We start from the raw sequence: 13,836 nt of genomic DNA on the forward strand, positions 1-13,836 counted from the left end.
ATCCCACCACTTCCTGCCTCTGCACCTGCTGCCTTCTGTGGGTCAATTTTGTGTTACATTTTTCCTTTATCTTAGAAAGTCACTGATATTTGGTTTTGGGACCTCTTCTAATTCAGCATGACTTTAAATTTTAACTTGACTACATATTTCCAAATGAGAGCATGTTCACAGACAGGGTGTGGTAAAGTTAGAACACAGCTCCCAAGACGTTACAGACACGGTCACATGAGCACTGTAAATATAGCTGTGCACTCTACTTCTGTAATTCAGAAGACTGCTGTTCTTCCAGCACCCATATCAGGTGGCTCACGACTACCTGTAATTCTGGCTCCAGAAGAACTAAGATACACCTCTGGCTTCTATGAACTGAATACATATGGAGCGCACATGCATACATATACACACACACTCCTAAAAAAGAGAATGTCTTCACTGTAAGTTATTCCTACCCTTATCGCTAACATTTTTTTGCAATTATTTACACTGTAGTATAGATAAACCTTGCATGACCATTTGATGAATTTCTTTTTTTTTTTAAATAATTTATTTTTATTTTATGTGCACTGGTGTTTTGCCTGTATGTATATCTGCATGAGGATGCTGAATCTCCTGGAAAATGGAGTTACAGACAGCTGTGAGCTGCCATGTGGGTGCTGGAAACTGACCCCAGGTCCTCTGGAAGAGCATACAGTGCTCTTAAACTCTGAGTCATCTCTTTAGCCCCTTTGATGATTTTTTTTTAAAATTTGGTTATACCTGAGTAACTTCAGGGAACCACCTCCACAGATCTACTCTTACTCTGCTCCCTCAATCAGTTAAGTTTCACCACTCTTAAGACTCCTCATAATATGGCCCACACCAGGTTTCGGAAATTCTTCATTTACTGTGGTGTGATAGATTCACCTTTTTTACCTGGTGATGGATATGTGTGGTGTTTCTATTTATGGACTTTATGAATGTATACATAGGAGCAGAAAACAGAGCACAGAGGTGACTAGCACAAGGAAGACAACGTTTAAAGTTTCAAAAATGCTAGGTGTGTGAGGACTACCGCTGACCCTCACACTCCCACCTGTCAGTACTGCCAGCTTTTTAATCTTTGCCCTGGTGGTTGAGGCAATGGAGCATCTCACTGTGGCTGAAGCTGCACTTCCTGACACCCACTAAATTAATTAGTGTTAGTGAGTTACTATGTGGATCTCCAGAGATTCCCTAGCAGAGATGGAAAGTAAAATTATGTAAAGTTTCTAACATCAGGTCAGAGAGTCATGCCACACGGTAAATATTTCAATGGCCCACGGTTGTAAAATGCAATTCAGGCTCAGAAATGTCTGGTGAGATTTAAAAACAACAACACATTTTTAGAGGCTGTGGTGAGGTCACTCAGATAGTGAAGGCTCTTACTGCCAAGCCTGACCTTTGGGACCACTTGGCATAAGGAGAGAACTTTACTACTCATGTGCACCATGGCAAATGGACATATAAACAAACAAACAAACAAACAAACGAAACCCACCCCATATTCTTAGTGTCTTATTCTGACAGGCAAATTTGAAAGCCATAACCAATCTTTGTCAAGTTTCTTGGTTAACAGCTTGGTTGCTACTCTTGAACACTCTTCTAAATACAAGCATCACTCTGAGCAGGCCATGACTGACTCATTTTCCTAAAGCCTAACATGCTAAGAAACCAATTCCTACAGTTCCATTGAGGTTTGAGTTCCTTCACGTCTCTCCCCACCCCCAGCCTATCAGGATATGTCTAACTCAGAGATCAGTGTTCATGGTGAGTCTATGCTCCCTCCCAACCACACAGGCTAGTTACATGTCCAGGTAATGTCTAAATAAGATACAATATCATCCATGGGCAATTACTCTCAAAACAAACAAACAAAACCCCCAAAAACAAAAACAAACAATAAACAGTTAATACTATTAACCTGGAGTACTTATATACACTATTACTTCTAAATGAAGGATGAGTTCAAAGCCAAGGAGAACACTTTGCATAAAGCTGCATGACTGATTCCCATGTATTGAGAAAAAGCCCTCATTTACACAGTGGACTTTGAAAGTAAGCTGGAGTGTAAATCATTGGATGTTCAATATGAAAGGTCATTGTTTGCCATTTCTGCATTAGTAACAATAAACCAGATAAGTTTGTTAAATATATCAGGGCTACCTGAATTTTAAGCAGAAATCCCACTGTGACTCATAAAATGTAAATGCATAGGTATAATTTTTTAGATAGGGCAGGTTTAAACCTTTAGAACATTTAATATACAAGCTCTAATAAATGATAGCACTGAAAACTATGATTGCATCAACTAAATGGATTATAAATTAAATTTCCATAATGTATGCAACTGAGATACAAATGTAAGCATAAATCAAGGTATTTTCTAAATACAGGTTAGTTATACAACTCTAAAACTGTCTATTTTTTATGTAAAATAATCCACTTAGCATTTTCCAGCCCTTTATACGCTTGTTCCTAGAAATGTATCAATAGCTACACATCACACACACACACGTACACAAAAAGCCTATGCTGTATTTTCTAGCTATGTCCTTTATGAATGTTTATAGCCAGAAATTGTGCCAAAATGACTTGAAATGAAAAGGATTAATTATAGTGGAAGCCTTTTAATATAAGTAAGTGCAGTCGCAATGTAATTAATGCAAATTGTGGCTCTATCAGGAGAAAAAAATGTGAGCCACAGCATAGGCCACTTCTGTTTGCTGCCAAATAACTTCAGTAATTTACTACATTAAGAATCAATAAAAAAAAATAATGCTTTTCAAATGCATCTCTATCAATCTTCAGGTAGTTCTAAAGTGAACATTTATAACTTAATCTAAAAACTATAGGAAATGATGTTTTGCTTTAAAGCCATCCAAAATGCGCAAGCAGATAATAATTTTAATTATTTCCAATCATGCTAACCACACAGCTTGAAAAACAAAGCAGAGCTCCGAGCTAATATGTATACCAGAGTAACACACTCTAGTATTGAACTTTGGAAACAGAAACTAGACCCTGAGGGTCTGGAGCCCTAAGCTCTTCCTCTGCAGGACAGATAACTAGAATTTGATATAGTGGCCCAAGTAGAACCAACAGTACTATCCATCTGAAACAGTTACTACTTGCCAACTATGCCAGGCACCATTTTACACACAGGGATTCTACCTCTATGAGTATGTAAAACCACTTGTCCTTTCCTGACCCCTTCAGGGTACCTACAATCATGCATGTCATCTAGACTTTTTAAAATTGCCAGTGTGAATGTTAGCTTCAATGAGTGCAAATGCTTACTAGTGATCCAGTGGATATGTAACTAGGGAAGCAACTGAACACACCTGGCTGTGCTGTTATTTGAAGAACAGGAGCAGACTTGGAGAAAAAAAATCTCAAACTGTTAACTTTTGATTAAATGAGCTGATTCTCTTTTTAAAAATCAACCCAGTCAGTTCTGTGTAGATGTGTCTATGAGTGTGAGGCCAGAAGAGGCACAAGAACAGACTTTTTCCTCAAACCATGAGGTCTGTGTTGCATGCAGAAAGTGAGAGCAGCAGTTTGCTTGTCTATTGTTCATGAAAATGTCCTTCATTTTACTGCTTTTTAGTCTGAATGCATAGCAGTTCCCAGGTTACAGTCACAGATACAGAGCACAGACTGTGCCTTAACTGCAAAAATACTATGGTCCATGACCATCTGTCAAGGTTTTGCTTCTATTCCATGCAAAGACTGTCCACACTAATAAATGACAAAGTCACCTCTGTGGATATAAATATATATATATATTTTTTGTTTTAATCCCAGGTGTGGGATGTGGGATTGATTCAGATAGTCCACAGCAGCAAACTATTTGCCTCATGGGGGCTCTGAGAGGAGCTCTTTGCCACCTGCAGATAGTTTAAACATGAGAACTTTGGAGAGAGAAATGCCAAAGCCCAGAGAGTGTTGGGGAGCTCTGAGAAAAAACAAGGCTGCTGCTGCTGCTTTCCCCCTGAAGCTTCTGGTTGCTGTTGATACAGTGAGACAAGTTAGAGATCTCCTGAAGCGAGGATTGGACTGGCTCCAAGGAACCTGACGACCCTAACCAGCAGGAAGCAGCTTAGAGAAGGAACTACAACCCTTGTCCTACTAAACCCTTTCTCTCTCCTACCTGGTTTTGGGTTGTTGGAAGAGATTGAGGTGGAGTAGGGAGAAAGAGATATAAAAAAATGTAAGTAAGAGTTAAAAAAAAAAAAAGTACAGCAATACACCTCTCTGTTCTAATGTTACTTGGCCCATCAGTAAGTAACATTACTTAGTAATTATCCTTTCCACTCAAGACAGTCTTTATCAGGCTTCTGAAACATTGCACTCTTGTTTTCTCTTTCCTTTGTGGAACTCTGTTCCATGGAATATGGCTCCTAAGCTCCACCCATACCAGTCCGCAGCTTCAGTACAGACCTTGTTCGTGAATCAGAGTCTGCCTAAATTCTAAATTCTAAGGCATGCCTAACATATCTAAATCGAATACTTCTCAGTCTTACCCAACCTTCCCTAGTTTAGCCAAAACCACCTTTACTCTTCTGTTCTCAGAACAAAACAGACAGCCCCCTTCTTACCCTCTTCCTTTTATTCCTGATTCATCAACAAATGTCCTCGCACATGACTCCCTTCCAGCTCTACACTACCAGGGCTAAGATTCCACTGTTACCAATCTATACCTAGCTTTCTCATTTGAATGCTTGCTATACCCATTTACAACATCAAAGTTAAACACATTTCAGGTCATGCAATCAAAATCATGACAAGCTGCTAATGCCTGGGTCATTCCTGGAGACATCAGCCTCCTTTCCACACAGGCTCTATTCACTCTTCTATGATTCCCTTTGAAGCATACCTCCCATGACCTCACTGAGGTCTCTCTGCTTGTACATATAAACATATTCTGGGGAAAGCACTGAGACTTATTAGCACCCTGGCTGCCTTTCTGTCTTCTTTACCTCACTTGGTCTAACCTACCCTAAAGACTGAGCTCAACTACTTATCGTTGCCTTTCTAAGCTAAACTTGTTTAAGAGCAAAACAGACATACATTTAGTCATGGCCACTAAATCTGTTGTTCTTGTTTTGTGAGATAGGGTCTGACTATTTAGTACTGGAACTTGCTTATGTAGACAAGATTGGCCTTAAACTGCCTCTGACTCCTGACTACTGACTACTGGGATTAAAGGTGTGCCTAACCATAACTGGCACAGTAACTAAATTTAAATTGTGTAACAGGCTCTGCCTCAGCTTTAGAAGGCCTGTGCTACTGTAAAGATCACAAGTCTAAGGAAAGCCTTGGTCTGATCAGTGGGTGAGGCATGGGACATTAATACTATGCTTAGAGCTCAAAACAGACTGCAGAGGGGAGGAGCTGTGTCATGTTAAGGATGAGGCAAGCAAGGGTCCAAGTGTTCATCTCAAGCTTTACAGACTTAAATGTCAAAACCCAGAGAACGTTTTCTAAAGGACACTAATGACATACAAGAAACCTTCAGCTTCCAGAAAGGTCAAGATCAATTGCTAACTGTCAACATCACACTTTATGATACATTAACTGCATACTAGCTCTACGGAAATAAACAATTATAAAGCATGCTGAAGTTACACAATCTGCTAATTAAAATTTTCAAATATATTACCACGGTATTACCAAATAATCTGATTTATAGGCATTCTGTTCCAATTAAATCGATATTCTGAATCAAGGGGAAAAATTTCAAGTAGAACTCAACTGCAATAAAGGATTTGTTCCAATAAATATTCTGAACTTAATTGGCTTAAATGGACTAAGGTGCTTCTGTCTGTAAAAAAGTCCAACATGACATGACCACATCCCAGGCTGTTTACTTATCCCTGTCTTAAGTCTGATTTACAGGCAGCAAAGTGCAGCCATGACCCACAGCCCAGGCAGGAACCATCTGCTAATGGAACTTTTAACTGAGAAGTGACCAGTGACGGGAGGTAATTCTTCCTGTGCAAAGCTGCTCTGAAGACCTTTGTGCACTTTATCACAGTAAACAATCACTAACATATGCATTAAGAAAATTTAAATATATTATGACCAATAAATACATAATCAATCAATAGATGGTTTTCTTCTCTTGCAGATTTAATGCTCAGGTGCCACACTATTAGTGCTGTACCGGTGCATTCATTTGGATGCAGACATTCTGATGCAACGTTAACCACTTACAATCTGATGGTAAACAGGCTATTTCAGAAACTCCTTAGGAATTCCCATGTAGAAAACTCTGAAGAACTAAATCAACCACCATTCTCAAGGAGCTACAGTTTTAAAAATAATTTAATTAATTCACTTCTATTTTTATTCTGCAGCCTTGGGGGTTCAACAACGTGTATAAACACTTGATCATTGAGCTATGTGCCAAGCCCTTGCTTTCTGAGACAAGGTCTTGTTCAGGCTTGAACTCACAATCCTTCTGCCTTAGCTCAAATAGGTCCTAAAGCATGTGCCATTACACTCTAATTTTATTTTTGGTTAAAGTATATTAACTGTACCTATGAATGGGGCTCAAAGTGTAAACATTACCTCACATGCCTATAGTGCTCACTGATCAAATCCAGCCTCCGTTATCTCTTCTTGTTTCTTCCCAACTTCTATTCATCATTATTCTACGTTCAGGACAACTAGTTTTTAGCTTCCACATAGCAGAATGCACATGTGGTACTTGTCTTTCTCTGTCTGAACTACTTCACTCATACAATGTCATTGAGTCTCATTTATTTTGCTGCAAATGGCAGGTAGGACCTCATTCTTTACAGGCGAGTATTACTGCATCATGTATGTATACTATAATTCCTTTATCTGTTCCATGGTTGGGCATCTAGGTTAATTTCACATTTTAGCTCTTATGATTAGTGTAGCAATGAATATGGGCAACAAGGACATGCTGACTTCATTTTCTATGGGAATATATCAGGCCTTATAAGAATGAGCCACAACACCTAAGGGCTCGGCTTGTTCTCTGAGGAACTTCTTTGCTAGAGTCCATATACATATACACATCCTCATTAACTGTGCATCAAAATTTCTGTCCCCTTTTCACATAAGCATTTCACCTACCCATTCCCCAAGCTGATATGGAACTTAAATAATCATCCTGCATTCCAAATATTGGGATTATAGGCATGAGCCACTATGAGCTGGCCATGTCTTTCAACAGTACTATTGTAACCAGATAGGATAGTATCTCAATGTAGTTTTATTTGTATTTGGTTGACAGCTCAAGATATTGGAGTTTTACACACACCCATTAATACATTTATTTATTTAGTTTCCATATGCATGCCAAGGGACAATTTGTGGGAGCTGGTTTTCTTCCTTTATAATGTTGAATACAGAGATCAAACTCAGGTTATCAGGCTTGGTGATAAGTGTCAGTTGTGGGCATGTTGTGTATACACTACAATGTGACTTTATATCACCAAATATGCTACATCTTTCTATATTTTAAGACCCAGAACTCAGGCTGCACATGTTGGCTCATGCCTTTAATCCCAGCATTCAGGAGGCAGAAGCAGGAGGATCTCTGTGGGTCTGATGTCAAACCTGGTCTACATGTGAGCTCCAGGACACCCGGGCTATGTAGAAAGACCCTGTCTCCAAAACAGGTACATAACTTAAACGGAAAGTGCACCAGGTGAAAAAGAGAGGGCAGGTGAATTACCTCCTCCCTTGGCTGTGTTGAGTCCTCAGCTACCCAGCTACACCTGGCTGGGTATTCTGTTCCTCAAGGTACAAGGACTCATAATGGGTTTCTGAGTCACTGAGTTTGGAGTAAAATCCTTTTCTATGTCATATTAATAAGAACTGGGCAGTTAAGAGCCTGACAACAGGGCTGGAGAGATGGCTCAGTGATAAAGAACAGTATTCTGTTTTTCCAGAGGACCTGAGTTCAATTCACTGTTCCCATGTCAGTCAGTTCACAATTGCCTGTAACCCCAGCTTCAGAAGGATCTAATACCTCTGGACTCCAAGGGTTCCTGCACACACATACAAATATCCATACACAGATACATAACTAAAAATAAAAATAACATTGAAAAAAAAATTGAGTCTGATTGCAGAGATCCACTGGACATACCTCATTTGTACCTTGCCTTCTACTACAAAACTGTATCTGTCCCATGAGATCAAACTAGAGCTCAAATACACTCAATTTAAGACACAGTAGGTATGAGTTTCAGCTACTGATCTTACTGGAATAGCCTGCTAGACACATTCTTCCACAATTAACAGAAACCAACATTTTTTTACTTAAAATGCAAGTAAGCAAACAAAATAAAAACAATCTAGAAATATATACTTGTATATAAAAGCTCCAAATTTAAAAATATGAGTAACCAGTAAAGATAACAGCTACATTTTGTTGGGACCAAGGGCTACTTATGAGGAGCCCTTGTCTTGTTTTTGACTTGAATTAGAGGGAACACTCTGTACATTTCACCATTAAACCTGAAGCTTGAATTCAGTTAGTTGTATATTCCCCTCTCATGTAACATGTCTAAACAGCATTGAACAAATTTAAAATAGTTACTTTTAGGGCTGAGATAATGGCTAAGTGAGTAAAGTGCTTATAGGAGGAGTTCCATTCCTAGCACTTACATTAACAAAACAAAATCACAAACAGCAGGCATGGCAGCATGCTTCTATATTTCCAGTGCTGGGGAAATGGGGAAAACTGGGGCTTGATGGTCAGTCAGTCAATGGAATCAACTAGCTCTAGGTCCAGTCAGAGAACCTGTATCAAATAAGGAAGGTAGCCGAGAAAGACATCAATGTCGAATCATACACACACACCCCAAAATAAATAAATAAATCTGTAGTTTTATTAGTACTTCCTGTTTTTGTACTATACCAATTATTTTTAGGCTAACCACTGCCCATGCAATGTGTGATAAAACATAGGTAGAGATCACCAGAATGATCTTTAACAACAATTTTGAATGATTATTATTATTAATGAAATTTAGACCACAACTATATAAAAACAGTGAAATGACATCTTTTGTTTTCAGCCTTATTTTTATATATAAATTACCTTTCCAAGCATTCTGCCTAGGAAGTAGTAATGCCTTGCAAAAGAGTCTCCCACCAGCATCTGAGCAGCAGGGTTGGGGTACAGAAGCCCTTCATTAGTAGTCTTAAAGAACCCCTGGTTGGGGTTAAATCCAGATTTCAGTAGTTCATTTAAAAACTCTCTGAAAATACCACCACCATCGATGCCAGCTTCATCCAAGCCATGGGCATTGAGCAAGTGCACACGAATCCGTTTTTTCAAATCAGGTTCTATTAAGAAGAGAGCAAAAACAAACAGTATTACAGAAACTATTATGTAAAGGCATTGAGACTATCAACCAGGGACATTTAAAATTTATGGTTTAACAAAGCAGAAATACTAAAGAGACAATGACATCAAAGTTATTTGAAATGCAAATAATCAAAATAAACATAATCCAGAAATAGCAACTTTTATGTAGACAGTCCCATTAAATATATTAGTAACCAATAAACTTATGGGAATTTTCCCAGGGCCTACATAAAAAGTCTTTTCCATGGATATATCAGAGAGGAGATGGCTGGCCAGTGAACCAGTAGGAGAAACATTTTGAGTAAGAACAACCCACCATCTCTGAAGAGTAAAGTTAGGCAATTGGATGAGCTACCCATGGTACACAGGGAAAAAGAAACTTCTAAAGAGATATATGTTTGGGGCAACAAGAGTAATAGACAAGGGAGGGGAGGAGAGATGGGGCTACAACACAAATATAAAGTGTGGGGGGGGGGAAGAGTAATAGGCAATAGTGAATAGTTAGTTCTAACAACCTTGTCTTAGAGCTCATCACTGAAATGATTCCCAAAGCAGTCCAATCAAAGATGAGCCTGAATACAGGCTGAAGATACTGTCCTTTTTGATTTGAAAGGACACAAGCCAGTTTTCTAGAGTTAAAAACTTACTATAAAAACTCACAGCAGACTAGAAAAGCATCTGAAAAAGGAAGTAAATTATTAATATCTTCTGCACCACCCTTGTAGTAGTTTGAATAGGTTTGGCCTTCCTAGACTCACGTGTTTGAATGCTTGCCCTCGGAGAGTGGCACTATTAGGAGGTGTGGCATTGTTAGCATAAGTGTGTTACTGTGAGGATGGACTTTGAGGTTTCTTACACTTATGCTCCACTCAGTGTGCAATGAGCGCCTCTTCCTGGCTGTCTTTGGAAGCCAGTCTCCTCCTAGCTGGCTGGATCAAGTTGGAGAATTCTTAGCTCCTCCAGTACCATGTCTGCCTGGATGCTGTCATGCTTCCTATCATGTCGCTAATAGACTAAAATTTTGAAACTGTTGGCCTGCTCTAATTCAACATCGTTTATAAGAGTTGCCATGGTCATGGTTGTCTCTTCATAGCAATGGAAACCCTAAGTAAGGCAACCCTGTTTAATCAACTATGGTAGAGATACATACACAGCTGTTTATTTTCTACAGCAATGCCCTGACTTCTAGATATGTAAGTGAAAACTGGAGAAACTTTTACTTCCGTGCCTTAGATCTGAGACTTAGTTGAGCCTTTTCATTGACCACCTTTGCTGAGTTCTAGTGACTACAAAGATACAATACACATCAGGCAGCTTTGTTTAGTATGTGAAATTCGAGTGTGGTTATGAAGCACTTCATGAAATTTGTAGACAACAGTGACCTGAGAGATTATTTAAAGAGTGAATTGGTTTGTGACACAGGAAACTATAGTTTTTACAAGGATGCTTCTGTTATAAAACAGGACTTAATACTCTAAAGATAACAAGTGTCTTCTTTTCAAAAGAATTAAGTTTCATGTCATTGCTTCTGCATTGAAAGTTTTTTAATTTCAAAAAATATTACTTATTTCTATGCTAGGCACATCTTTAATCCCAGAACTCAGGAGGCAGGGTAGAACGACCTCAGTGAGTTCAAGGCCAGTCTGATCTACATAAAGTTCCAGGACAGTTAGGGCTATATAAAGAGACCTTGTCTCAAAGAATACAAAACAAACAAAACATTAATGTTTCAGGAAATCTCATTTTTCCAGATAAAAATGTCTAAAAATCCAGCTGGGCATGGTGGTATATGCCTTTAAACTGAGCACTCAGGAGGCAGAAGCAAGTGTATCTCTGTGATTTTGAAGCTAGGCTGCTCCACATAGTGAATTCCAGGACAGCCAGGGCTTTTGCAGAGAGATAGTGTCTTTAAATCAATCAATCAATCAATCAATCAATCAATCAGTAAATAAATAAAGTCATTTTAAAGGGGCACTGACCTTTTTAATACCATTTATTAATATCAACTATAAAACAAACTTGGAAAAAATACTTTGTTAATCCCTTTTCTTTAAACTTGATTTATTTTTTTGTATATTTGGTGTTTGGCCTGCACATTTGTCTATGTGAAGGAGTCGGATCTACTGGGATCTGAATTACAGACCAGACAGTTGTGAACTGCTATGTGGGTGCTGGGAATTTAACAGAAGACAATGTTCTTAACCACTGAGGCATCTCTTCAGTACCTGTTAACCCTTTTATATATAGAACAGAGTCTGAAAAATTAAATGGGGGTAGAGGGTGGAGAGACAACCCCTATTTCCCAAAAAGAATCAAGCTGGGAGGAAAAAAGTATGCTTGGAAAGAGTTAAATACTTCCCACACGGGGGGCATGAGAGACTAACATGTCCGAAGACTAGAAAAGGGATCAGTGATATCATATGATACAGAACTAATCACCAAAAAATGCCACTTCTGCCACCCACAGGGCAGGCAAGAATGAGGGTACTCACTGGACCAAAAGCAGGGACACACTCATATCTCCCACAGGAATCTGGCAAACAAACCTGCCTTACAGGATTACAGGTTGCTTTTCATCTTGTCTAGGAATAACAGTGGCTATCATAGTAGAAGGTATGCTGGAAATTTACATAACGTTTTAGGTTAATAAGGAAGGGTACTAGTTGCAGTAATAAGGCTGAGAATGACTTATTCTAATCCACATGATTAATACTACAATGGGTCTCACATCATTTAAAATACCTTTGCTGCCAATAAAACCTTGGCTCTTGTCCACTCAGGCACACTCCTCTGTGGTCTTCACTACACTCATAAGAAGAACAAGCTTTTCACTGATAATCCACAAACACTTTGTTTGTATCTATTTTGGCTAATTGATTATGAAATATGTTCAACAAAAGTTCCAGATAAGGGGCAAGAGAGGTGGCTCAGTAGTTAGGAGAACATTTTACTAAGCCAGGTGGTGTAGTATATGCCTTAAATCCAAGCACTCAGGAGGCAAAGGTAGGCAGATCTCTGAGTTTGAGGACAGCCTGGTTTATAGAGAAGAGTTCCAGGATAGCCAGGGCTACACAGAGAAACCCTGCCTCAAAAAAACAAAACCAAACAGAGCACATACTACTCTCAAAAAGGACCTGAGCTTGATTCCCAACAACTATGTCAGTGGCTTACCCATACATAACCCTACCTTGAAGGTGATCCGACACGTCTGGCCTCACACAGAACTTGTTGCACTTATGTATTTTTAACCCATGTCCCCAAATCAAACAACAATAACAAAACCCAGCAGTTTCAGATAAAATGTCATCTGAATAGTAAAAGGTATTTTAAAACCAGCCAAGGCTGGGCTAATGAGGTAACCCAGGCAAGTAAATGTGCTTGTAGCTTACTTGTGCCCAAGTCTGACCACACCTAAGTTTGATCTCTGGGACCCCTGTGATGGAAGGAATTCTCCTCTGACCTTAACATGTGCACTGTGGCACATGCTCCACTCCCTCTGAAAAAAAATTTTAATGTAATAATAATAACTTAAAAAGTGCTTGGAGGGGGCCTCCCCTTCTTTGAAGGAGGAGGGGGGATGGGGATATGAGGGTGGAACTGGGAAGAGAGGAAGGCAGGGGCTGCACTTAAGCTGTAAAGTGATTAAACAAACAAACAAACAAACAAACAAATAAATGAAGAAAAAGTGCTGAAACTTGAAATAAACCCCTAGGGAAAAAAAATTTCAGAGATGCCATGTAAAAATATGAATTTTGATATTTATGCCCATCTAATCTCTGAACAATCAATCTCAAGAAGGAAATAGGAATATTATTTGCTATTACACATATGACCTCAAACTCACTGCCAAGGGCTAATATGAAAAATTTTACAAAGTTTTAAGGGTGAAAACACTCTGATGAGAAATTGTTGCCTTTAGTCATCTTTGAACCTCTCCTTTAAAGTTCAGAACCAACACAAAAGGGTTCCCAAGACTATCCTCAGAGTACAGCTTATGAAGGATTCTGGACTTTCTAGAAGCTTACTTATGGGAATCACAATATATAATTGAATGTAAATACTTCCAGCATAAAATATAGCCTGTTAGGGATCTTGACACTATTTGTTTCTAAGAAAAAAATTAGAAATACTTGATTTTATTTTAAGGTTTTAGTGGGAAAAGAAAGTAAAAACATCAATTTGATTTTATCCCTAACTAATGTAATTAATTCTGCCCATTAAACGAAATAAAACCAACTTCCTGAAGAAGGCAGCCTTAGGAAATGACATCAAGGTTACTGGCAGCCTAACCCCCATAGGTGCAGGTTGCTGGGAGCACAGTTGGACCACATGCAACAAGAATTATGGCAAAACAATCTCACTGTCCTCAAAGCACTCCTGAGTAAACACTACTTCACATTCTCTCTACAGCATAGTCTCGTAACACTGCAACACAGAAATACAAAGAACAAATAGTTTCCATA

At 38.8% G+C, this 13,836-nt stretch overlaps 1 protein-coding gene across 2 annotated transcripts in view; it reads right to left on the bottom strand.

Annotated features, from left to right (window-relative positions):
* The window catches only part of Ube3c (ubiquitin protein ligase E3C), a 100,528-nt gene that overhangs the window by 21,595 nt on the left and 65,097 nt on the right, over positions 1–13,836 (bottom strand). For both annotated transcript variants that reach the window (XM_055612646.1, XM_055612645.1), the window contains exon 18: positions 9,104–9,351. In XM_055612646.1, coding sequence (XP_055468621.1) covers positions 9,104–9,351 — 248 coding nt within the window. The remainder of the gene's footprint in view (positions 1–9,103; positions 9,352–13,836) is intronic.

This window comes from Psammomys obesus, unplaced genomic scaffold, assembly GCF_907164565.1.
Source record: "Psammomys obesus unplaced genomic scaffold, mPsaObe1.curated_primary_1811, whole genome shotgun sequence".
Classification (NCBI taxonomy): Eukaryota; Metazoa; Chordata; class Mammalia; order Rodentia; family Muridae; genus Psammomys; species Psammomys obesus.